Genomic DNA, 22496 nt, shown 5'->3' with positions numbered 1-22496 from the left:
CCAGGCTGGGCCAGGCAAAGCCAGCACCTAGAGCTCCGTGCGGGCCTCCCGTGGGGTGGCAGGCCAGGCATCTGAGCCACTTTCTGCTTTCGCTCGGGCCTGAGCAGGCGGCGGGGTGGGAAGGGAGCCGTGGGGCTCCTGAGCGGAGTCAGGTGCGGGTGGGCCTTGCACGCACGTCTCAGCCTCCTGAGCCACAGCCCTTCACCCCCACCCTTGTTTTAAAGAAAGTTTATTTGAAAGGCAGAAGAGAGAAAGATACGTCTTCCACCCTCTAGGTCGCTCCCCAAATGCTTTGAATTGCTAAGGCTGGGTCTGGCCGCAGCCAGGGTCTAGGGACTCCAGCCGGGTCTCCCCCGCGGGTGGCAGGGAGCCCTCACTGCTGCCACCCTGCACCGCGGCCGCCGTGCCCGGGTCTGGGTGAGATGGAGTGGGACCCGGGTCTGGGTGAGGTGCTGAGTGGGACCCGGGTCTGGGTGAGGTGCTGAGTGGGACCCGGGTCTGGGTGAGATGGAGCAGGACCCGGGTCTGGGTGAGATGGAGTGGGACCCGGGTCTGGGTGAGGTGCTGAGTGGGACCGGGTCTGGGTGAGATGGAGTGGGACCCGGGTCTGGGTGAGATGGAGTGGGACCCGGGTCTGGGTGAGGTGCTGAGTGGGACCGGGTCTGGGTGAGATGGAGTGGGACCGGGTCTGGGTGAGATGGAGTGGGACCCGGGTCTGGGTGAGGTGCTGAGTGGGACCGGGTCTGGGTGAGGTGCTGAGTGGGACCGGGTCTGGGTGAGGTGCTGAGTGGGACCCGGGTCTGGGTGAGGTATTGAGTGGGACCCGGGTCTGGGTGAGATGGAGCAGGACCCGGGTCTGGGTGAGATGGAGCGGGACCCGGGTCTGGGTGAGGTGCTGAGTGGGACCCGGGTCTGGGTGAGGTGCTGAGTGGGACCCGGGTCTGGGTGAGGTGCTGAGTGGGACCGGGTCTGGGTGAGATGGAGTGGGACCCGGGTCTGGGTGAGGTGCTGAGTGGGACCGGGTCTGGGTGAGATGGAGTGGGACCGGGTCTGGGTGAGATGGAGTGGGACCCGGGTCTGGGTGAGGTGCTGAGTGGGACCGGGTCTGGGTGAGGTGCTGAGTGGGACCCGGGTCTGGGTGAGATGGAGTGGGACCGGGTCTGGGTGAGATGGAGTGGGACCCGGGTCTGGGTGAGGTGCTGAGTGGGACCGGGTCTGGGTGAGGTGCTGAGTGGGACCGGGTCTGGGTGAGGTGCTGAGTGGGACCCGGGTCTGGGTGAGATGGAGTGGGACCCGGGTCTGGGTGAGATGGAGTGGGACCCGGGTCTGCGTGAGATGGAGTGGGACCTGGGTCTGGGTGAGATGGAGTGGGACCGGGTCTGGGTGAGGTGCTAGGACGTGAGACTGAGGAGCTCTGGTCTCAGCTGGGCCCGGGCACATGAGGAGCAGCTTGCGTGGAGGGCAGACAGCAGCACTGAGCTGGGACCCAGTGTGTCGGGGTGCGGGGGGCTGGTGCCAGGAGCGCAGAGAGGCAGCGGTGTTGGTGCTGAGGCCTGGTGCCGACGGGTGGGTGGGCCTGGAAGCCACCCTGGAGGCCCTGGTATGGGGGGAGGAGGATGGACTGGGGTGGGCGGGGGAGGGATGGAGAGTTGAGGTGGGGGAGGGATGGAGAGTTGAGGTGGGGGGAGGTATGGAGAGTTGAGGTGGGGGAGGGATGGAGAGTTGAGGAGGGGGGGTGGAGAGTTGAGGTGGGGGGAGGGATGGAGAGTTGAGGTGGGGGAGGTATGGAGAGTTGAGGTGGGGGAGGGATGGAGAGTTGAGGAGGGGGGGTGGAGAGTTGAGGTGGGGGGAGGGATGGAGAGTTGAGGAGGGGGAGGGATGGAGAGTTGAGGTGGGGGGAGGTATGGAGAGTTGAGGTGGGGGAGGGATGGAGAGTTGAGGAGGGGGAGGGATGGAGAGTTGAGGTGGGGGGAGGGATGGAGAGTTGAGGTGGGGGAGGGATGGAGAGTTGAGGTGGGGGAGGGATGGAGAGTTGAGGAGGGGGGGTGGAGAGTTGAGGTGGGGGGAGGGATGGAGAGTTGAGGTGGGGGGGTGGAGAGTTGAGGTGGGGGAGGGATGGAGAGTTGAGGTGGGGGAGGGATGGAGAGTTGAGGTGGGGGGAGGGATGGAGAGTTGAGGTGGGGGAGGGATGGAGAGTTGAGGTGGGGGAGGGATGGAGAGTTGAGGAGGGGGGGTGGAGAGTTGAGGTGGGGGGAGGGATGGAGAGTTGAGGTGGGGGGGTGGAGAGTTGAGGTGGGGGAGGGATGGAGAGTTGAGGTGGGGGAGGGATGGAGAGTTGAGGTGGGGGGTGGAGAGTTGAGGTGGGGGGTGGAGAGTTGAGGTGGGGGGTGGAGAGTTGAGGTGGGGGGGTGGAGAGTGTCGCGTGTATTAGTGCTTGCTTCCTGGTGGTGGTGGAGGGGGAGGGTGAGGCAGCCCTGGGCAGGGTGGGGCAGCCTAGCCGGGGAGGGGTAGGGTGGGTGTTAGCGGGGATGTGTGGGGCTAGCTTGCCTGAGACAGCAGTGGTCAGCAAGGTGGCAAGGTGCAATGGGGTAGAGCATCCGTCAGAATGGACGGGACAGAATCTGCCATGGGGGGGGGGGGAGGGAGGGGAGGGAGGGAGGGAAGGAGGGAGGGGGGGAGACAGCGCCCCGACGCTCAGACTGGGAGAGCAGGGTCGTGTGGGCCGGTGGCGAGACTGCAGCTGGCAGGCCAGGCGGGCGGGCACGCAGTCGGGGCTGACGGGGGCTCACGAGGGAAAGGGGTCCGGTTCTTCCCCGTGTCTGCCTCCCGCACCCAGGACAGAGGATTGCTGGGTGTGATTTAGGAGAACTCCTCCCCAGGCCTGGCGCAGGGCGGGCGAGCCTCCCCTAGGGTGCTTAGTGTGGGGGCCGAGGACTCGGCGGGGACGGGGTCCGGCCAGGGCTGCGCAGGGAGGATACCCGGCTGCCTCCGCCTGCGGCCCCCTCCTCGGCCCTCACACACACTTTCTACCCAGCAGTGGGAGGGGCACCTTGGCGGGCGTGGGGAGGGAGCAGCCCAAGTCCGCACACAGCGGCCAGCGACGAGGAGGGGGAGGGGCTGTTTCCCGGATGGGAACCCAGACCCCCAGCTCTGCCTCTGGGACCGGGGGAGGGCGGGTGTGGCTGCACCAGGCCTTGCTGCTCGGTGCCCCACCCCTGCGTGGCTGCACCAGGCCTTGGTGCTCGGTGCCCCACCCCTGCGTGGCTGCACCAGGCCTTGGTGCTCGGTGCCCCACCCCTGCGTGGCTGCTCTAGGCCTTGGTGCTCGTTCTCCCCAGCCCCTGTGTGGCTGCACCAGGCCTCGGTCCCTGGTGTCCCAGCCCCTGCGTGGCTATACCAGGCCTTGCTGCTCGTTCTCCCCAGCCCCTGCGGATCCGCCGGCTCCTGCGCCCCTTCTTCCTGCTGCAGAACTCGTCCATGATGAAGAAGACCCTGAAGTGCCTCCGGTGGTCGCTGCCGGATTTGGCCAGGTGAGGCCCTCTGCGCCCAGGGTGTGGTCCGTGGGGCCCGCTCGACACCCCAGCTCTGGGTCCCTCCCTGCTTGGGGCACGGCTGGTGCTGGCTTGGGGTCTTTGCTTGTCCCCCGTGCTGCTGCGGCCGCTCACCCCTCCCCCCACCTGGCTCCACACGTTTGTGCCGCCAGCTCGGGCCTGGTAAAGGCAGGGAAGCCCTGGTGGCCACGAGGGGCTCTGTGGGCCCCCCTCTGTCCAGCTGCCTCTCCCTCTGCCCTGCGGCCCCTCCCTGGCAGTGCCCCCGGTGCCCGCCCCCTGTGCCTCTGTGCTAGGTAGCTTTTCCTGCCCAAAGGAGGGCCCGTCCTGCAGGCCCCACGATGGAGCTCGTGGCAGGGGGCGGAAGGGGTGGGCGGTGCCAGGCCCGGCGGGCAGGTGGCGGCCCTGGGCCCGGGGCTGCTGCGCCCCCGGGGCTAAGCACCTGCTTCTCTGCAGCGTCGGGCTGCTGCTGGCCGTCCACCTGTGCCTCTTCACCGTGTTCGGCATGTTGCTGTTTGCTGGCGAGACGGTAAGGGCCGGGGTCTGCCCTTGGCTCTGCTCGGCCCCCGCCCGTCTGTCCCCTGTCTCCTGGGCCCTAGGCTACGTGGCCCGCTTCCTGTCTCATCCCCAAGCTCCCAGGGCCTGTTGCCCCCCGACCCGTCCCGGGCCTGTGCGGAGGGGGCTCCCCCGCGCCCCCAGCCCTGCTCCTGACATGTGGCTGCTCCGGGCCCCTCGTGCTGGCCCGGCCTCTGCGACCACGGCCCCATCTGCTGCTCCAGGCGCCAGCCACTCCCCCGGCCCTGCTGCCCGCCTGCAGTGCCGTGGGTCTGCCCCCAGCTCCTGGCCCCGTCGCCGTCATCTTCAGGCTAGGCCGTCCTGCCGCTCTGCTCCCCTGGTGCGTGGCTGGCGCGTGGCTGGCGCGTGGCTGGCGCGTGGCTGGCGCGTGGCTGGGGATGGCTCGGCGCTCGTGGCTGCCTTTGGGGGTGAGCTCATGCGGCCGGGAGGGGAGGCTGAGGCTGTGCCCTCCAAGCCCGGGTGGGAGGAGTCAGCCTGAGACCCCGGTGTGTCTGTGTGTGTCTGTGTGTGTCTGTGTGTGTCCATGTGTCTGTGTGTGTCCATGTGTGTGTCTGTGTGTGTGCTGTCCGTGTGTGTCTGTGTGTGTGTCTCTGTGTGTGTGCTGTCTGTGTGTGTGCTGTGTGTGTCCATGTGTATGTCTGTGTGTGTCTGTGTGTGTGTGCTGTCCGTGTGTGTCCATGTGTGTCTGTGTGTGTCCGTGTGTGTCCGTGTGTGTCCGTGTGTGTGTCCATGTATGTGTCTGTGTGTGTCCGTGTGTGTGTGTCTGTTTCCACATGTGTATGTATGTCTGTGTGTCCTGCTTGTTCCTGTGCGTGTATGTGTATCTGTGTGCCATCTCTGTTTCCGTGTGTGTGTGTGTGTCTGTGTGCTGTCTGTGTGTGTGTCTGTGCTGTCTGTATGTTTGTGTCTATGTGTGCTGTCTCTGTTCCCACGTGTGTGTGTCTGTGCTGTCTGTGCGTCTCTCTGTTTCCATGTATGTGTGTGCTGTCTGTATGTTTGTGTCTATGTGTGCTGTCTCTGTTCCCATGTGTGTGTGTCTGTGCTGTCTGTGTGTGTGTCTCTCTGTTTCCATGTACGTGTGTGCTGTCTCTGTTTCCACGTGTGTGCCTGTGTGTCCTGCTTGTGTTTCTGTGTGTGAGTCTGTTTCCATGTGTGTGGGCAGCTGTGGAGCTGCAGCCGGGCCAGCTGGTGGGACCCCAAGGCCCCCGTGCAATTGACCAGCGAGAGCTGCGGTCACGGCCGCTCCCGGTGCCCAGCGTGGGTGCAGCACTGGCGCCCAGTGTGGGCGGGGGTGGCAGCAGCCGCGGCTCTGAGACGGGGGTGTGGGCGTTCACCCGGGAAGTGCTGGGTGCCCCGAGGTGCCCGGCAGGAGTGGCTCCCTCTCCAGGCCCGGTGTCCTCCTGGAGGGGAAGTGGGCCGGGCGGCCACCATGTCCGCGCTGGGGAAGACGGCTGCCCGTCGATGGCCGGCCTGGCCACGTGCTGCCTCCAGCGAGGCAGGGAGGGCGTGTGCCTGCGGGAGCTGGTGTGTGCCTGCGTGGCCTTGCCTTGCGTGGCCTGGCTCCTGTGGCCTGAGGGTCTTGTGCCCAGCCTCGCTTCAGCATGTTTCCTACGTGCTGCCCAGCCCCCGCCGTCCTGTCCTCCGGGAGGCGCCCGAGACCCAGGGCTGCCGTCTGGGCCGTGGCCCCGGCAGCAGCAGTGGCGTCAGCCCCTCTCGCAGACGGTCTCTCGCGTTGCTTGCTTGTGGGACCCGGTCCCCTGAGCCCAGGGCCCTCTGCCTCCCTCCCAGGAGGTCAGGCCTGCCTGCTGGCACCGGGGGAGCAGCTGGTTTGCAGCGGAGCAGCGAGAAGCCCTCTGGAGGCCCTGGGGGTGGGTTGGGAGAGGGCTGGGTGGGCCTCAGCGACCTTGTTTGTGGACTGACACAGCTGCTGGGACCGTCCTCGGGGGGCACAAGGCTGGCCCTGACATAGCTCGGGGGGCGGTGGGATTGCTGGGGCCAGCTCAGCCTTGTGGTCCTGCCGCCCCGGCTGCATCTATGGGGAAAGCCACCCTCCGGGTCGCCCAGAGCCAGCTCTGCAGGCGCTTGGCGTCCGTCCACCCTCTCCCAGCCCCCCGCTCGAGGGCTAGTCCAGCCGCAGCCTGCCCCACTCGTGGCTCTGCCTGGCCGTCCCCTGGCCCTGTACCTCCCCTCAGTGACCCCTGGTGGGGAGCGTGTCTGCTTGGGGTCCCGTGGCATCGAGCAGATGAACTGGGGGAGCAGATGATGGCCTTTAGCAGTGAAGCTGGGCTGTGCAGGGGTGTGGCCGCAGAGGTGCCTCCCTGCAGGGCTGCTTTGGGCTGGCACCCGGCTTGGTAGCAGCTCCCTGGCGCCAGGTTCTGATGTCCGAGTGCCATGCCCTGCCGTGCCTGGCTGGGGGCTGCAGGTTTGGTGGAGGATGCCCGGGAGACCCCAGCCCGTGGCCTTCACTCTGCCTGGGAAGGATGGGGAGCTGGGCACGGACGGGGTCCCTGACTGCTTGATGGACCCCAGCCGGGAGGGGACCCCCTCTGAGGGCCCTTGGGGTCCTGCCCGACTCTTACCCCTCCCTTATCTGGCAGCAAGCTGGGGCCGTGCCCACCGGTGGAGCCCCGCGGGGGGCCTGTTGGTGGCCATGCCAGGACACACTGTTAGGCTGGGCTTTCTCTGTGGCTCGCAGGGTGGTGGCCATGCAGGGGGTGGTCCCTGGGCGCCCACCCTTAGGCCAGGGCCCTGCTGGGCAATCCTGGGGCGCTGCAGGCTGGGGGCTGTGGGCCTGCAGCTGCCTCCTCTGCCCTGAGCAGGACGAAGGGCAGGCCAGAGAGCGGCTGACCTACTTCCGGAACCTTCCAGAGGCTCTGACTTCCCTCCTGGTGCTGCTGACCACGGCCAACAACCCCGACGGTGCGTGGGCAGCGAGGGCGGGACCTGGGGCGGCCGAGGCCTCTGAGGCAGTGGGGAGGTAGGGGCGGGGTGCTGCCCTCCTCGTCCCCGTTCTGTCCCTCTCCCCTCTCTGCCCCACTTCCCCCTTTCCTTTCCTGCTCCTCCGCCTCTCCCTCCCCCTTCTTGCCTGGGTCCCTGCACCTCCTTCCTCTGAGGGCCCGAGAGGCCGTGGGTGAGCGACACGTTGCCCCGTGCAAGCACCGTGAGCAGGGGCGAGGCCAGCGTGGGAGGCCGCAGTCCTGGGGCTTTCTGTCTTGGGCTCAGAGCGGCTGTGGCCACAGACACCTCCCCAGGAGGGCAGCTGGGAGCCCCCCCGCCCCGCCACAGGATGCTGGGGGCTGTGGGCGGCGTGCGGTGGCCCTGGGCCGCGGGGCCGAGGCTGGGCCGCGTTTTCAGGTTTCGGATTCCTTCTCCCAGTGATGATCCCCGCGTATTCCCGGAACCGGGCCTACGCCCTCTTCTTCATCCTGTTCACCCTGATCGGTGAGTGCGGTGCTCGCGCCCCCCAAGGGCCCCAGTGCGCCCCTCCCCCACCCTGTACCTCGCCCCGGTGCGACCCCCATCCATAACTTCACCCACGGTTTGTGGTCTGCAGCCACTGATGTCCCCGCATGGTCCCGCTGCCGGGGAGGTTGAGGGTGTCCCCAGGCCCTGTGCCCTCCCGCTGCCGCAGCGCTGGGGGCCCCGCCCTCTGCCCACCTGTGTGTCCTGTGACCAGGTGTCCCCCCCACCCCAGGAAGCCTGTTTCTCATGAACTTGCTGACGGCCATCGTGTACAGTCAGTTCCGGGGCTACCTCATGGTAAGGCCGCGGCCGCCCCTCCTGGCTGTGCCGGAGCTGACCCCACAGCTCCCCGGGGCCCGACCTCAGCTGACCAGATGGGCCCGGGTGGAGGGGTGGGGTCACCTCCGGGGGCACCTGTGCGCGGCTGTGTGTCCGTGTGGCGGACACGGCTGGCTGGAGCTTCCCTCCCCACCCCCACCCTCGAGGGCAGCCGTCCATCACAGAGCCTGGTGTGGGGGAGCCAGGGAGGCCGCGCCTGCCTCTAACCCACACAGCCGCCGCCGTGGCTCCGCCCGGCAGGGACCCGGCCTCCTGTTTCCCTGACGCCTGCCTCTTCCCGGCGGTGGAGGGCGGGGAAGGCGCGCGGCCGGGAGCGGGCTGGGCCGAGTCACCGCCTGTGTGTTCCTTGCAGAAGTCCCTCCAGACCTCGCTGTTCCGGAGACGGCTGGGGACGCGGGCTGCCTTCGAGGTGCTGGCCTCCATGCCGGGAGCCGGGGAGGCCTCTGTTCAGGCGTGCGTGCCGGGCCCGCTTCTCCCTGGGGAGGGGCTGCTGCCGCGCTGGCCGGGTCCTGGAGCGTGGCCCATGCCGGGGCAGGCGGCCACTCCGAGGCTGGTTTGCGCAGTGGGTGGGATGCCAGCTGTGGAGGCTGTCGCCCCTGTTCACAGGGGGCAGTGGGGTCTCCCGGGGCCGCGGATGAGATGACCGGGCTGGAAGGAGGCCGGGGACCGGCAGGCGCCCTGGGGGCTGGCCGCTGTGCTCACCGGGCCGCGGATGAGATGACCAGGCTGGAAGGAGGCTGGGGACCGGCAGGCGCCCTGGGGGCTGGCTGCCGTGCTCACCAGGCCGCGGGTCTCCCCGCAGACGGGGGGTGCAGCCCCAGGACTTCCTGAAGGCGCTTCACAAGGCCCAGCTGGACGCCTCGCACAGACAGGCCATCGAGGAGGTAGGCGCCGCCCCGGCCCGCGCCGCTCCCGGGACGGGAGTGGGGAGGGCGGGCTCGGGCCATTCCGGGGCGCTCACGTGTGCTTCTTTCCTCTGCAGAGGGTGCGTGCCTTCGAGGGCACCCTGCTGTCGGCCGAGGAGTTTCAGAGAGTCTTCGACGAGGTTGACAGGAGTGTAGTTAAAGAGGTAAGGGGGCCTCCCAGGCAGCAGTCCTGGGTCGCCTGGGGCTCGCCTGCGCAGGGCCTCTGGGCCCGGGAGTGCTGGTCTGCTCTCTCGGACGCAGGGCCCGTGGGTGGTTCCTCTGTTCCCTTGTTGAATCTCCTCCTGCTGCCTGTTCCTCCTGGGACATCCGGACACCGGCCTCTCCAAGGCCTTCGTCTCTTGCCCATGACGCTGGTCGGCACAGTCGCCGCGTGGGCCTTGTCCTGCAGCTCAGCTCGGCCCGAGGGCCCTGGTGCCCGCGTTGAACCTCGAGGGTTTCCGGCAGGCGGGCAGAGAGGCGACTCCCAGGCAGTGGGGGCAGCTCGGGGGCTGTACAGAGAGGATGGAGCCCTGCGGGGGCAGAGAGGCCGCAGTCACGGCGCCCGGTCCTGGGGGCTGCTAACGCGGCCTCGTCCCGGGCTTGCACACGGCGTCTCCCCGCTGCGGGCTCCCGCGGTCGGCCCTCTGCATGTGTGTTCTGGCTGCTCTCACGAGGACACAGTCTGATGGCGGCTGCCCTCACGAGGACACAGTCCGATGGCAGCTCCTCTCATAAGGACACAGTCCAATGGCGGCTCCTCTCACGAGGACGCAGTCTGAGGGGGCCAGGGCCCAACCCGGTGGCCTCATCCCAGGTCTGGGAGCGCTGCAGGGACTGTGGCCGTAACAGCCTTGGCCCCGTGGCGCGTGTTCATAAACAGCTGTTTCTTCAGGTCTTTCTCTCCTTCTGGAGCCAGGCCCGCCCTCGGCCTTGGCATTCGTCTGGGGCGTGGCCCTCCTCACCACGGGGAGGCGTGGCTCTCAGGAGTCAGCTGAGCTGTCTGGGAGATGAGTGACAGGTGCAGGTGTTGCGGGGAGAAGCGCGCGCTGTCCAGGGTGACGACACTGGGCCTGGGGTGAGGCCGTCGGTGGCGAGGGTTTGGCTCGGTGGCTCCTAGGGCTCTTCCTGGACAGTTGCTGCTGACGCCTGGGGAGCCGACTGCCCTCTCGTGATGTCCACGGGAGGCGTGGCCTCCTGTGTGCTGTGAGGAAGGGGGGTTGTGTGGATCCCGCTGGGGCAAAGGCTGGCAAAGCCCGGTGTGCAAACCACGCCCCTGCTCTGGCCACGCCTCCCAGCCCCGCCTTCACCTGGTGGGCCTGTCTCGCCCTGCGGTGTAAAGTCCAGAGCTGGGGCTCGAGAGAGTCGGTTCCAGAGGCTTTGGGAACCTGGTTCCGTGACACCCTGTCCCCTTCCGTGCTGGCTGGGGGCGGGGATGGGGCGGCACTCTCCGTGCTGCTGCTTCCAGAATGTTCCCTGGTTTTGAGACCTCCTCCAGAGGGTGCTAGGGCGGGCGGGTGTCCTGGGAGCTGGAGCCTGGCTGAGAACTGTGGGCTGCAGCCCGTGAGTCTGCAGCGAGCGGTGGGCGGGAGGCAGCGGGGCCATCAGCAGCCAGGGCCCGGGCACACGGAGGGAGCTGGGTCCGGGGTGGGCAGGTGGCCTTGGGCACCGGTCTCCATGTGGGTGGGTCAGCCCGTGGCAGGAGGGCTGGGGGAACCCTGGGCCCCCACATAGCACCCCCATACTCACCGGGGACTGAGAGCTGGCAGGGGCTGCCTGCCGTGGGGGCGGCTGTCGGGGCGCCGGGAGAGCAGCGTGCTGGGTCCTCTGTGAGGAGCCCCCCCCCCCCCCCCCCGTGTTCCGGCGTCTCCAGGCTGCAGCCGCGGGCACTTCCAGGGGCGCCCCTCGCAGGCGCCCGTCTGGGCTGTGCTTGCCCGGCGTGTGCCCCGCCCCACACTCCTCTTCGTCCCGGCGTTGCGGAGTGCCTGTGGTCGGGTGGCGCCGGCGTGGCCCCGGTCTTCGCTGGCGGCTCTGAGCCCTGTGGGTGCTGTGGTCCCTGCGGAGTGAGCGCTTCGTTCTGTTGCGTTGAAACGTGACTTAGACGGCCAGCGGCTGCTGCACGGAACCCTGCTGTCTGCTCGTGTTGAGGGGTTTCCTGCTGTGTGCTGGCCCCTCGCCGCTGCAGTCCCCGATCCATGCCTGTCCCCGTGGGGCTGTCCCCATGGAGCTGTCCCTGTGTGGCTGTCCTTGTGCGGCTGTTCCCGTGGGGCTGTCCCCCTGTGGCTGTCCCCCTGTGGCTGTTCCTATGCGGGTGCCCCGGTGTGGCTGTCCCCCTGCGGCTCTGTGGTTTCGGGAGCATCAGCAGGTGGGTCTTGGTTCACGCTGTGGAGTGGTTCTGCTGTGTGCTGACTTTCTGAGCCGCCCACGTGCCGCTTGTCTGTGCACACAGCCCTGGTGCTGGCCGACGTCTTGTCGCGACACGGGCACACACGGGGTCAGTGACGTCTGGGTTATTGCCACCACTGGGACGAACGCCTTCGTGTGCCAGACTGTCCTGTGTTAGATGGGGTGAGTGAAGAAGAGCGGACCCCGGCGTGCGGGTGCGGCTCTGAGCGTGTGTTCCCTCGCCAGCACCCGCCACGGCCGCGCTACCAGTCTCCGATTCTGCAGCGCGCCCAGCTGGTCTGCTGCCACCGCTGCTTCGGCACCCTGGGGAACCTCGTCGTCCTGGGGAACCTGGCGTCCATCTGCGTGAGTGCGGCCGCGCCCGAGCCCGCCCCGGGCCTGCTCCTCCGCCCCTGCCCGCCCCGGCTGAGCTGCCCCGCTCTGGCCTCGCAGGTGTTCCTGGTGCTGGACGCCGACGTGCTGCCTCAGAACCGCGATGACTTTGTCCTGGGGGTGAGTTCTGGGTCGCAGGGATGAGGGGTCCGGAGGAGGAGCAGGAGGAGGGGTGCTGGGAGAGGCTGGCCCAGGCCCGGACCTGCGGGGGGCAGCAGGCAGTCCCGGGGAGGGGACCCCGGCAGACAGCGGGTGGCCACGGGGCTCCCCAGCCGTTTCCCAGCCTTCCCAAATTGGTGACTTCCTGCCCTTCTGTCAGAAGGCCCGGTTCCGCAGGCATTCTAGACTGTGCTGCCGATCGTAGGCCAAGCAGACGCCACCATGTTGGTCTATGCCAGCAAAGGAGGTGTTTCTTTAAGATTGGTTTATTTGAATTGCAGAGTGAGCGAGTGGGGGAGAGAGAGAGACAGAGAGAGAGAGAGAAAGAGAGACAGAGACAGAGAGAGAGAGACAGAGAGAGACACACACAGAGAGACAGAGACAGAGAGACAGAGAGACAGAGACAGAGACAGAGAGAGACAGAGACAGAGAGAGAGAGACAGAGACAGAGAGACAGAGATGGAGAGAGACAGAGAGACAGACAGAGACAGAGAGAGACAGAGAGACAGAGACAAAGAGACAGAGAGAGACAGAGACAGAGAGACAGAGACGCAGAGAGACAGAGACACAGAGAGAGACAGAGACAGAGAGAGAGACAGAGACACAGAGACAGAGACACAGAGACAGAGAGAGAGACAGAGAGAGAGCGTGAGCGCACCAGTCTCCATCTGCGGTTCACTCCCCAGTGGCCGCAGCAGCGGGGGCGGGGCCAGGCTGCAGTCAGGAGCCCGGAGCTCCATCCGGGTCTCCCATGCGGGTGCAGGGCCCAAGCACCTGGGCCGTCCTCGCTGCTTTCCCAGGCCTGTTAGCAGGAGCTGCATGGGAAGTGGAGCAGCCGGGACTCCCAGGCGGAGCCCGAGCGGGGCCGGCGTCACAGGGCTTGAAGCCGCTGTGCCCAGCGCCAGCTCCGCGGTGTCTGAGAGTCGGTTTTAGTGGGACACGGGGTAGGTGATGCCGAGTTCGTGGAAGTGAAGTTTTCCATAATCGTGTCAGAAAATCCTGGTTTACCAAGTTAGAAAACAGCACAGAACATCGTGAGTATGATACCGAGTGGAATTTATCATTTTTAAAAAAGATTTATTTATTTATTTGAAAGAGTTACAGAGAGAGGAGAGGCAGAGAGAGAGAGAGAGAGAGAGAGAGAGGTCTTCCATCCGCTGGTTCACTCCCCAGATGGCCACAACGGCTGGAGCTGCGCCGATCCAAAGCCAGGAGCCAGGAGCTTCTTCCGGGTCTCCCATGCGGGTGCAGGGGTCCAAGTACTGGGGCCATCCTCCACTGCCTTCCCAGGCCACAGCAGGGAGCTGGATCGGAAGTGGAGCAGCCGGGTCTCGAACCAGCGCCCATATGGGATGCCGGTGCTTCAGGCCAGGGTGTTAACCTGCTGCGCCACAGCGCCGGCCCCTGGAATTTATCATAACATCAAACGTGCAGAAATAGCTTTTGTGCCCTGATGTTTGACACTCTTCCAATTTTATGCTTAAAATAGTGGGCTTCCTGGGGAGGGGGGAGTGTGTGGCAAGAAGTGGGAGGGGGTGGTTTGAGGGACAGGGGTCCGGGAAGAGAAGGGATGAGGAGGAGGAGAGGGGGAGGAGGTAGAGGAGGAGAGGGAGGTGACAAGGAAGGAGGGGAGGGGCGAGGGGGAGAGAGGGGGAAGGAAGGGAGGGGACAGAAGGGAGAGGAGGAGGGGGAGGGGAGGAGGGGGGGAGAGGGGAGGGAGTGGTTTGAGGGACAGGGGTCCAGGAAGAGAGAGGGGAGGATGGGTGGGGAGGGGAGGAAGGGAGGGACAGGGAGGCAGAGGAGGAGAGGAGGGAGAGGGAGAGGAGGGGACGGGGAGTGGGGGAGGGGGAGGAGGGCCCCCTGGCAGCTGCTGAGACCCGGCCTGGGTGTGGCCAGCGCCTGACGCCGCCCCGCCCCACCCCGCCCCTCTCAGGTCCTCAACTGCGTCTTCATCCTCTACTACGTCCTGGAGACGCTGCTCAAGGTGTTCGCCCTGGGCCCGCGCGGGTACCTGTCCTACGCCAGCAACGTGTGTGACGGCCTGCTCACCGGGGTCCTGCTGGTAAACCCCGAGAGGTGCTGGGAGCCCGCGTGCTGCCCTGTGCTTGTCCCTGGGCGGGGGGCTGCAGGAGGCCGGGCGTGGGGGAGGACCCCGGCCCGCAGTCCCCCGGGTCAGTGCCACTTGGTGTGGGCAGAGCGGGGGCCGGGGTGTTCTGGGGAGCACTGCTGCACTTCCTTCCAGATGCCGCGGGGGCAGGGCACACGGGGGCGGGGCATCAGGGCCACTGAGCCCTGGGCCCTGGGAGCGTGACGGGGAGCCGAGAAGGCCTCTGTCCACCCCCCATCGCCGTGGCCGCCTGAGGCCTGCAGGCCTCCCCAGGGAAGGCAGGGCGGGCCCTGGGCTCTGGGGGCGTGGCCTCACTGCCTCCGCCCCTTCTGTGACCCAGGTGTTGGAGATCTTGACCGTGGCTGCATACGGATTCCCACACCCAGGCTGGTGCGTGACCGGGGGCGTCGGGCGCCGCGGCCGGCCGGGCCCCCCCACTCGGCTGGATCTCCTCTGGGTGGCAGGTGCTGTCCCGGGAGAAGGGCTGACGTGAGCCTAGTGTGCCTGGTGCCCAGTGTGCCTGGTGAGCCTGGTGCCCCGGTGAGCCTGGTGCCCTGTGTGCCTGGTGCCCCGGTGAGCCTGGTGCCCAGTGTGCCTGGTGCCCTGTGTGCCTGGTGCCCAGTGTACCCAGTGTGCCTGGTGCCCAGTGAGCCTGGTGCCCAGTGTGCCTGGTGAGCCTGGTGCCCAGTGTGCCTGGTGCCCCGGTGAGCCTGGTGCCCAGTGTGCCTGGTGCCCTGTGTGCCTGGTGCCCAGTGTACCCAGTGTGCCTGGTGCCCAGTGAGCCTGGTGCCCAGTGAGCCTGGTGCCCAGTGTGCCTGGTGAGCCTGGTGCCCAGTGTGCCTGGTGCCCTGTGTGCCTGGTGCCCCGGTGAGCCTGGTGCCCAGTGTGCCTGGTGCCCTGTGTGCCTGGTGCCCAGTGTACCCAGTGTGCCTGGTGCCCAGTGAGCCTGGTGCCCAGTGTACCCGGTGTGCCTGGTGCCCAGTGTGCCTGGTGCCCCGGTGAGCCTGTGCTGCTCCCGCCTCTCCTGGTGGAGCCCCTGAGATGTGGAGGTGGGCTGCAGAGTCGCCTCCCGGGAAGCCCCCAGGGCTTTGGGGGCTCAGGCAGGGCTGGGGCACCAGGTAGGGGGCAGGCGGCCCTTGGTGGCTGTGCCAGGCCCGGGGGCAAGCGGCCTCTGCACAGTGACAGCCCTGCGTCGGTGGGGCCTGCACTGTGGCAGCTTTGGCCACAGCCTTGGGGAGTGGGGTGTGCCGTTCTGGGGGGCAGTGGGTGAAAGGTTGAACAAAGGGGGCGCACAGCACGGCTGCGATTGTGCCAGGTGCTGGATGGGCACGCCTGGGGGCGGGGCCAGGTCAGAGGACGGAGGACTGGGTCTCAGGGCAGGGGGTGGGGTCAGCTCCCCGGGCTGGTGCTGGGTCAGAGGTCAGGCGGGGGATGCGGCCAGGGCTGGGGTCAGGGTCCAGGGCCAGGTCCTGGGTAGGGGACGTCCCAGCATCCTTTGTGCCTGGAGGGTCTCCCAGCCCCTCTCCGCGGTGAGGCTGTGCTGCCTGCCGTGGCCACGGGGTCCCCTCCTGTCTCGCCTGGCCCCTTCCTGGCCCCTGCCCACCGTGTGCTGTTGTCCCGCCAGGAAGCCGGAGAGGCGGGGGCTGCTGTCGCTGTGGGACATGGCCCGGCTGGTGAACGTGCTCATCGTGTTCCGCTTCCTGCGCATCATCCCCAGCACGAAGGTGTGGCCGCCGCCGCCACCGAGGCCGGCTGTGGGGGCGCGCCTGCGCCGGGCCTACGCAGCCGGGGGGTGCGAGGGAGCAGGGCGGCCGGGCCGTAGCCGGTGCAGGCCCGAGGCCCCGCACGGGGCGGCTGCGTGCTCGCTGGCCCGGCGCCGCCGCGGGCAGAAGGCGCCAGGTCTGGAGTGCTCTGGGGAGGGCTGTGGCCGGGCTGCCGCTGGCCGGGGCTCGTTCCCAGGACCGACCCCCGCTGCGGTGTGGGGCTGGCTCGGACTGTCCGCCTCGCTCTGAGCAGTGACACGGGGCGCGGTCGGGCGTGGGCGCAGCCCTGCCTGGCCCTGGGGCCCCTGCCCGTCTCCATTTTCCTGGGCTCCCCGCGGGAGAGGAGAAGCGAGGTCATCGGGGCGGCCGCTGGGTCCAGGGCTTCCCTGGCCAAGGTCCTCCCTGCGCTGGGGCGTGGGTCGCGGTCAGCCCTGGGACACTTCCCGTGTGAGCGCGGCCGGGGGTCCCGTGTCAGACACACGTGCCCCACACGTGGTTCTCCTGCACACGGTCGTACGCGGCCTCACGCACACACCTGTGGCACCCAGCCATACGTGACACGGTTGCACACGTGTGCATACACAGCGTGCTCACACAGGCACGGGATGCACACATCGTCACACACAGTCACGCGTGTCACCATCCGTACACAGCACTTGCTGCCCTCACACGGATGTGTACATATGAACAAATCACACAGGCACTCACGCGAGACCTCATCGCGCGCTCCTGTGTGCAGACACATGCGTGTGTACCCACGGACGCACAGGCTCGTAGGACACGCCCACAGCACTTAATGCGTCCCCACCCACCTGTCCCTCCCCCTGCCCACCTGTCCCTCCCCCTGCCCACCTGTCACTCCCCGCCCACCTGTCCCTCCCCCGCCCACCTGTCACTCTCCTGCTCACTTGTCCCTCCCCCTGCCCACCTGTCACTCCCCCTGCCCACCTGTCACTCCCCCTGCCCACCTGTCCCTCCCCTTGTATCACCTGTCACTCCCCCTGCCCACCTGTCACTCCCCCTGTATCACCTGTCACTGCCCCTGCTCACCTGTCCCTCCCCCTGCCCACCTGTCCCTCCCCTTGTATCACCTGTCACTCCCCCTGCCCACCTGTCAGTCCCCCTTGTATCACCTGTCACTCCCCCTGCCCACCTGTCCCTCCCCCTGCCCACCTGTCACTCCCCCTGTATCACCTGTCACTCCCCCTGCCCACCTGTCAGTCCCCCTTGTATCACCTGTCACTCCCCCTGCCCACCTGTCCCTCCCCCTGCCCACCTGTCACTCCCCCTGTATCACCTGTCACTCCCTCTGCTCACCTGTCCCTCCCCCTGCTCACCTGTCCCTCCCCCTGCCCACCTGTCACTCCCCCTGTATCACCTGTCACTCCCTCTGCTCACCTGTCCCTCCCCCTGCTCACCTGTCACTCCCCCTGCCCACCTGTCACTCCCCCTGTATCACCTGTCACTCCCTCTGCTCACCTGTCTCTCCCCCTGCTCACCTGTCACTCCCCCTGTATCACCTGTCACTCCCCCTGCTCACCTGTCACTCCCCTGCCCACCTGTCACTCCCCCTGCCCACCTGTCACTCCCTCTGCCCACCTGTCACTCCCCCTGCCCACCTGTCACTCCCCCTGCTCACCTGTCACTCCCCCGCCCACCTGCCACTCCCCCTGCTCACCTGTCACTCCCCCTGCTCACCTGTCACTCCCCCTGTATCACCTGTCACTCCCCCTGCTCACCTGTCACTCCCCCTGTATCACCTGTCACTGCCCCTGCTCACCTGTCACTCCCCCTGCCCACCTGTCACTCCCCCTGTATCACCTGTCACTCCCCCTGCCCACCTGTCACTCCCCCTGCCCACCTGTCCCTCCCCTGCCCACCTGTCACTCCCCCTGCCCACCTGTCCCTCCCCTGCCCACCTGTCCCTCCCCCGTATCACCTGTCACTCCCCCTGCCCACCTGTCCCTCCCCCTGCCCACCTGTCCCTCCCCCTGCCCACCTGTCACTGCCCCGCCCACCTGCCACTCCCCTGTGTCTCCTGTGACACTGAGCGACAGCCCTGTCTCCCTGCACCTCGGGTCCCGTGGGCCCCCTGGAGAGCCTCTCCCTCCATGGGGGAAGTGCAGCCCGTGTGCTGGGTCCCGGCTGGGGTCTGAGGCCCCTCCTCAGGCTGCCCCCCCGGCAGAACCGCCCCCCCAGGCCTGCGTTCCCCTGAGCCGAGGAGCCGGCGCCCCCGCGGTGGCTCGGAAGGGAGATGCGGCAGAGACCGGGCTCCAGCCCGCGAGGGGAGGTGTGGGCGGGTGCAGGGCTGTGCGCAGGGGTGGGGGCTGGCGACTCCCCTGGCTGGTGTCCCTGGGGGCAGGAGGAGTAAGGGGCTGTTTCCTTCCCGCCCCCAGTCGATGGCCGTGGTGGCCGGCACCATCCTGGGCCTGATCCAGAACCTGCGGGCCTTCGGCGGGATCCTGCTGGTGAGGGGGCGGGGAGCACCGTGTGGGGAGAGCCCCTGGGTGGGGGTGGGGGAGTACTGTGCGGGGAGACACCTGGGCCTGTGGGGGTGGGGAGCACTGCGGGGAGAGCCCCTGGGCCTGCGGGGGGTGGGGAGCACTGCGGGGAGACACCTGGGCCGGCGGGGGCGGGGAGCACTATGCGGGGAAAGCCCCTAGGCCTGTGGGGGTGGGGGAGCGCCGTGCGGGGAGACACCTGGGCCTGTGGGGGTGGGGAGCACTGTGCGGGGAGAGCCCCTGGGCAGGCGGGGGCGGGGCTGGCGGGAGCTGTGCGGGGAGAGGCTGGGCTAGGGCAGTGCAGGTTGCTGAGGCCAAGGGAGCCCAGGGCGGGGCCAGGGGCCAGCGGGAGGTCCCTGGGGTCTGTGGGGCCCTGCCCGGTGGCCCACTCCGTGCCAGGCGTCCTCTGGTGACTCGCAAGCCCCTCGGGTTTGCTGGGCTCTGGGCCACAGACCCCCTGGGAGACGCTGGAGGCCCAGGGTCTTGCCTCCCGGGACCCCCGGGCCTCGTCACCCCAGGGTGAGGGCGAAGGTGGTGCTTCTCCCTAGAGGGGTTCCAGGGACCCACAGCCGCGTTTCCAAGGACAGCCCCCCCCCCCCCCGGGCTGCCCGGCTCTGCCTGGCGGCTGGGCTCCAGCAGAGCAGGGGCCTTTGGCCAGGTGCGGCACCAGGGCCGTCTGGCACTTCCTCCCTGGGATTGGGACCCCACTGCATGCCCTGGCCTGTGCCATGCGTGGGCACTGCCCGCTGCCACCCCCAACCCCGGGCAGCTCACCCTCTGGCCGCCCTGCTACCCTGCGCCTGCCCCAGGGCTCCCTGGGTGATGTGGCCAGGTCCCTCCTCCTGGCCAGTTGCCCGTCCTGGGTGACCGCCCGGCTTCCTCCCCACTCCTCCCTCCCGCACCTCCCAGCCTGTCTCCTGCACCCTGCCTCGTGGGCCAGGCAGTCCTGGTGGAGCCGCAGCACCCTCTGCGGGCAGCAGCCGGCTGAGCACCCCTGCCCCGGGCACAGGGGGCCGGCCTCCCGGGTGCCCCTGCGGGTTGGGCCCGAGGGAGGAGGGGCGGGTGGCCCAGCCCGGCCCTGCCTCCCCAGGTGGCATACTACGTGTTCGCCATCGTCGGGATCTGCTTGTTCCGCGGCGTCATCGTCGCCCCTTCCGGAAACGGCAGGTGAGGGGGTCTGCGGCTGGGCGGCCTCTGCGCAGGGGAGGTCCCTCTCGGGTCCAGGCTGGGTGCTGTCTGCCAGGTCCCGGGCCGTGGGGCCCACACGTGCCGTGTCCCCCAGCCTGGCGCCTGGCAACGGCTCAGCCCCCTGTGGCAGCTTCGAGCAGCTGGAGTACTGGGCCAACAACTTCGATGACTTTGCCGTGAGTCCCCGCCCTCTGCCCAGGCCCCGCCCATTAGCCCCTCCCCCACGCCCCCTTCCCGGGGCGACCCTGGGCGACCATGGCCGTGTTCCGTGTTCCGCAGGCCGCGCTGATCACGCTGTGGGACCTGATGGTGGTCAACAACTGGCAGGTGTTCCTGGACGCGTTCCGGCGCCACGCGGGCCCGTGAGTCCCCGCCGGGCCGGGCCGGGCCCATCCTTGCTGGCACCGCGCGCCCGGCTCCCAGGAAGGCCTGGGCGGTGGCCCCGGCCTGTGCTGCTGGGGAGCCCCGGGGTGGGGGTGGGGGCGGGGGTGCTGGGGGAGGGGTCCATGTTCAGCTCAGAGCTTGAAGGCCTCAGACCTGGTCCAGCCCGGCCCCACCTTGCTGGCCAGGCTCCCTGGGGCAGCTTGGTGGGCACAGGCCCTGCTGGGCGGAGTCTCGTCTCCCCTGCAGCTGTCCCAGACCCTGGGTGTGGCTGGGCGCCGGCCCGCCGAGCTCAGGGCTCCGTGTGTGCGGCAGGTGGTCGGAGGTCTACTTTGTGTCCTGGTGGCTGGTGTCGTCGGTCATCTGGGTCAACCTGTTCCTGGCCCTGCTGCTGGAGGTATTGGGAGGGGCTCCAAGCCTGGCCGATGGGCAGGGAGGCTGCCTGGACCCCTCGGGCGCTGTGGGCCGGGGTCTGCACTCACTCCCCCCCCCCCCCGCCCCCCGCCAGAACTTCCTTCACCTCTGGGACCCCCGCAGCCACCAGCAGCCCTTGGCTGGGACCCAGGAGGCGGCCTGCCTGGTGTCCGTGGAACTCATGTTCAGGTGCGTGGCCGGGGAGGCCGAGAGCTCGCCCTGACGGCCCCGCCCCGTCCGTCCTGGCCGGGCTCCCCGGGCCTCCAGGCTGTCCTGTGGGGTGTCAGCCGGGGTCCCCAGGGCACCTCCGGGGCCGTCCCTGTGCTGTGCTGGGACAGGAAGCGGTCGTCGCCCTGAGACGGCTGTGCCCCGGTTCCCCGTGGACCGGCTGCCCGGCTGTACCTCCCCCGTGCGGCTTCACTCTGGACCTGGGTCCCTGCGTCCGCACTCTGTGTCCACGCTCGGCCCTGTGACCCCCGTCCACCCTCCCCTGATCTGCAGGGCCCAGTGACCCCCTGAACCCCTGATGCCCTAGGGCCCTGTGACTCCTGTCCCCCCGATGCCACAGGGCCCTGGTGACCCCTGACCCCCTGATGCCACAGGGCCCTGGTGACCCCAGACCCCTCGATGCCACAGGGCCCTGGTGACTCCTGACCCCTGATGCTGCAGGGCCCTGGTGACCCTTGACCCCTGATGCTGCAGGGCCCTGTGACCCCTGACCCCCCGATGCCCCGTGACCCCTGATGCTGCAGGGCCCTGGTGACCCTTGACCCCTGACCCCCTGATGCCCTGTGACCCCTGACCCCTGTCCCCCGTGCTGCAGGGACGTGTTGGAGGAGCCGAAGGAGGAGGAGCTGCTGGAGTGGCTGCGCCACCACCCGCACCTGCCACTGTGCAGGTGACGGCAGGAGGCCTTCCTGGTGGAGGCGCCAGGAAGGTGACGCGGGCCGGGACGGACGCTGTGCCTTTGACTGCCACTCGGCTGGAGACCCGCGGCTCCCTCGGGAAGCTCTTGCCACCCCGAGCCAGGAGACGGGACCTCACGGGGCCTCCTCTGGTGCCTTTGCTGCTGGCGGCCTTGGGGACGGGCGGGCAGGGCCCGCTCAGGGGCCCGCAGAGCCCGGTGTTTTCACCGGAGACGGTGCTGCGGTTTGCCGTGCGGCTTGTGCGGGTGTGGGTGGGGCGTGCGTGGGTCAGAAGGCCAATAGTTTTCACCACTGAGTCTCGCAAAGAATGGACTGTCGTTTTCCTGTCGACGTGACTGTCGCCCTGCCCCTCGGATAGGGCTGCTGGTGTGGGTGCGTGGGTTGTGCACTGCACGAGGCCACTCACTGCAAGGGTGCGTTGGCCTGGGCCGTCTCCCGGGGGGTGGAGAGAAGCCAGTGTGTGTCCTAGGGGTGTGGCAGAGGGCTGGGGCGGGGAGTTGGGATGGCGGGCGTTGTACTGTCACAGGGCCAGCCCGGCTTGGGGTGGCGTCTGGGTTTCTCACTGCCAGGGCCTGTCCAGTTCCCGAGCTCTGCGATGAGGATTGGAATCCTCGTGGAAGACGTGCTGGGCTTGATTAGCGATGTCTGCTGTGGGCACCGAGGGGTGCTGAGCCTGGTGTGGGGTGACCTCCCGGTCCTCACAGCTTTGTTGCAGGAAAGTTAACTGGAGAAGGAAGTCGCCCGCTCTGGGTCGTGCGTGGCCAGCACAGGGCGGTTCTCCTGGGGCCGTGTGGGGCCCCTGAGCCGGCCCCCTCCCCCGAGAGCATCTGGCTGCCCTGTGCACCCCTTCCTGCTAGGGCTTGGGCGCCACCTAGTGGCGGGTTGGGGTCCATGGCCCTTTTCTCCTGAGGACCCCGGAGGCAGCCCCGGGCCGCTTAACTCTGTCCACAGCGTCCAAGGCTGAGCCTGGAGCCTGGCCTGATGCCGGGGCTGTGTCTGGCTGTGCCGTCGGCCCTGCCTCTGTGCTAGGGAGCTGGATGGGCGGCTGTGCCCTGGGGAGCCTCCTGGGGGTGCGTGTGGGAGGGCTGCGTCCCTTCCCTCGGCCCCAGACGGCTGGGTGGGGGTGGGGGAGTGGGGGTGCTCTCCTCAGGCTGTCCCGGCGCGGTGCTGGTGGCTAGCGCGTGCCCGCTGCTTCCACCTGAGCCCGTGGCTCCAGCGCTGGCGACGGCCGTGCTGGTCCCTCCCCTGCTCTGCCAGGCCCCCGCTGGCCGGCCCCTGTGTCACCCAGTGTGGGCTGGCCCTGGCCCTGGCCCTGGTGGAGGAGGGGGTGGTGGTTCCGGTCCCAGGAGGGACCCTGGGTGTCCATGGACAGGGAAGCCGGGCCTAGTGTCTGGGGCATGTGGGTGGGGCCTCTGGTTGAGTGGTGTGGGGGGCGGGCCCAGAGGTGGGGGGA

General features: G+C 68.3%; 1 protein-coding gene across 2 annotated transcripts in view; it reads left to right on the top strand.

Annotated features, from left to right (window-relative positions):
- TPCN2 (two pore segment channel 2) overlaps positions 1–21373 on the top strand; it is a 31954-nt gene extending 10581 nt beyond the window's left edge. Inside the window, exons 6-25 of one of the 2 annotated variants that reach the window (XM_070063787.1) lie at positions 3423–3529; positions 4004–4076; positions 6943–7042; positions 7499–7564; positions 7818–7882; positions 8277–8377; positions 8727–8808; positions 8907–8993; positions 11458–11577; positions 11665–11724; positions 13697–13825; positions 14211–14260; positions 15495–15594; positions 18030–18101; positions 19225–19301; positions 19417–19498; positions 19602–19684; positions 20019–20100; positions 20212–20306; positions 20941–21373. In XM_070063787.1, the coding sequence (XP_069919888.1) occupies positions 3423–3529; positions 4004–4076; positions 6943–7042; positions 7499–7564; positions 7818–7882; positions 8277–8377; positions 8727–8808; positions 8907–8993; positions 11458–11577; positions 11665–11724; positions 13697–13825; positions 14211–14260; positions 15495–15594; positions 18030–18101; positions 19225–19301; positions 19417–19498; positions 19602–19684; positions 20019–20100; positions 20212–20306; positions 20941–21019 (1710 nt within the window). In that variant the 3' untranslated portion in view covers positions 21020–21373. Of the gene's footprint in view, positions 1–3422; positions 3530–4003; positions 4077–6942; positions 7043–7498; positions 7565–7799; positions 7883–8276; positions 8378–8726; positions 8809–8906; positions 8994–11457; positions 11578–11664; positions 11725–13696; positions 13826–14210; positions 14261–15494; positions 15595–18029; positions 18102–19224; positions 19302–19416; positions 19499–19601; positions 19685–20018; positions 20101–20211; positions 20307–20940 lie in introns of both variants that reach the window. The other variant, XM_070063784.1, reaches the window with a different exon arrangement.
- The last annotated feature ends 1123 nt before the right edge of the window (positions 21374–22496 follow it).

This window comes from Oryctolagus cuniculus, chromosome 1, assembly GCF_964237555.1.
Source record: "Oryctolagus cuniculus chromosome 1, mOryCun1.1, whole genome shotgun sequence".
NCBI classification, from domain to species: domain Eukaryota; kingdom Metazoa; phylum Chordata; class Mammalia; order Lagomorpha; family Leporidae; genus Oryctolagus; species Oryctolagus cuniculus.
This window is presented reverse-complemented; position numbering and strand designations above follow the sequence as displayed.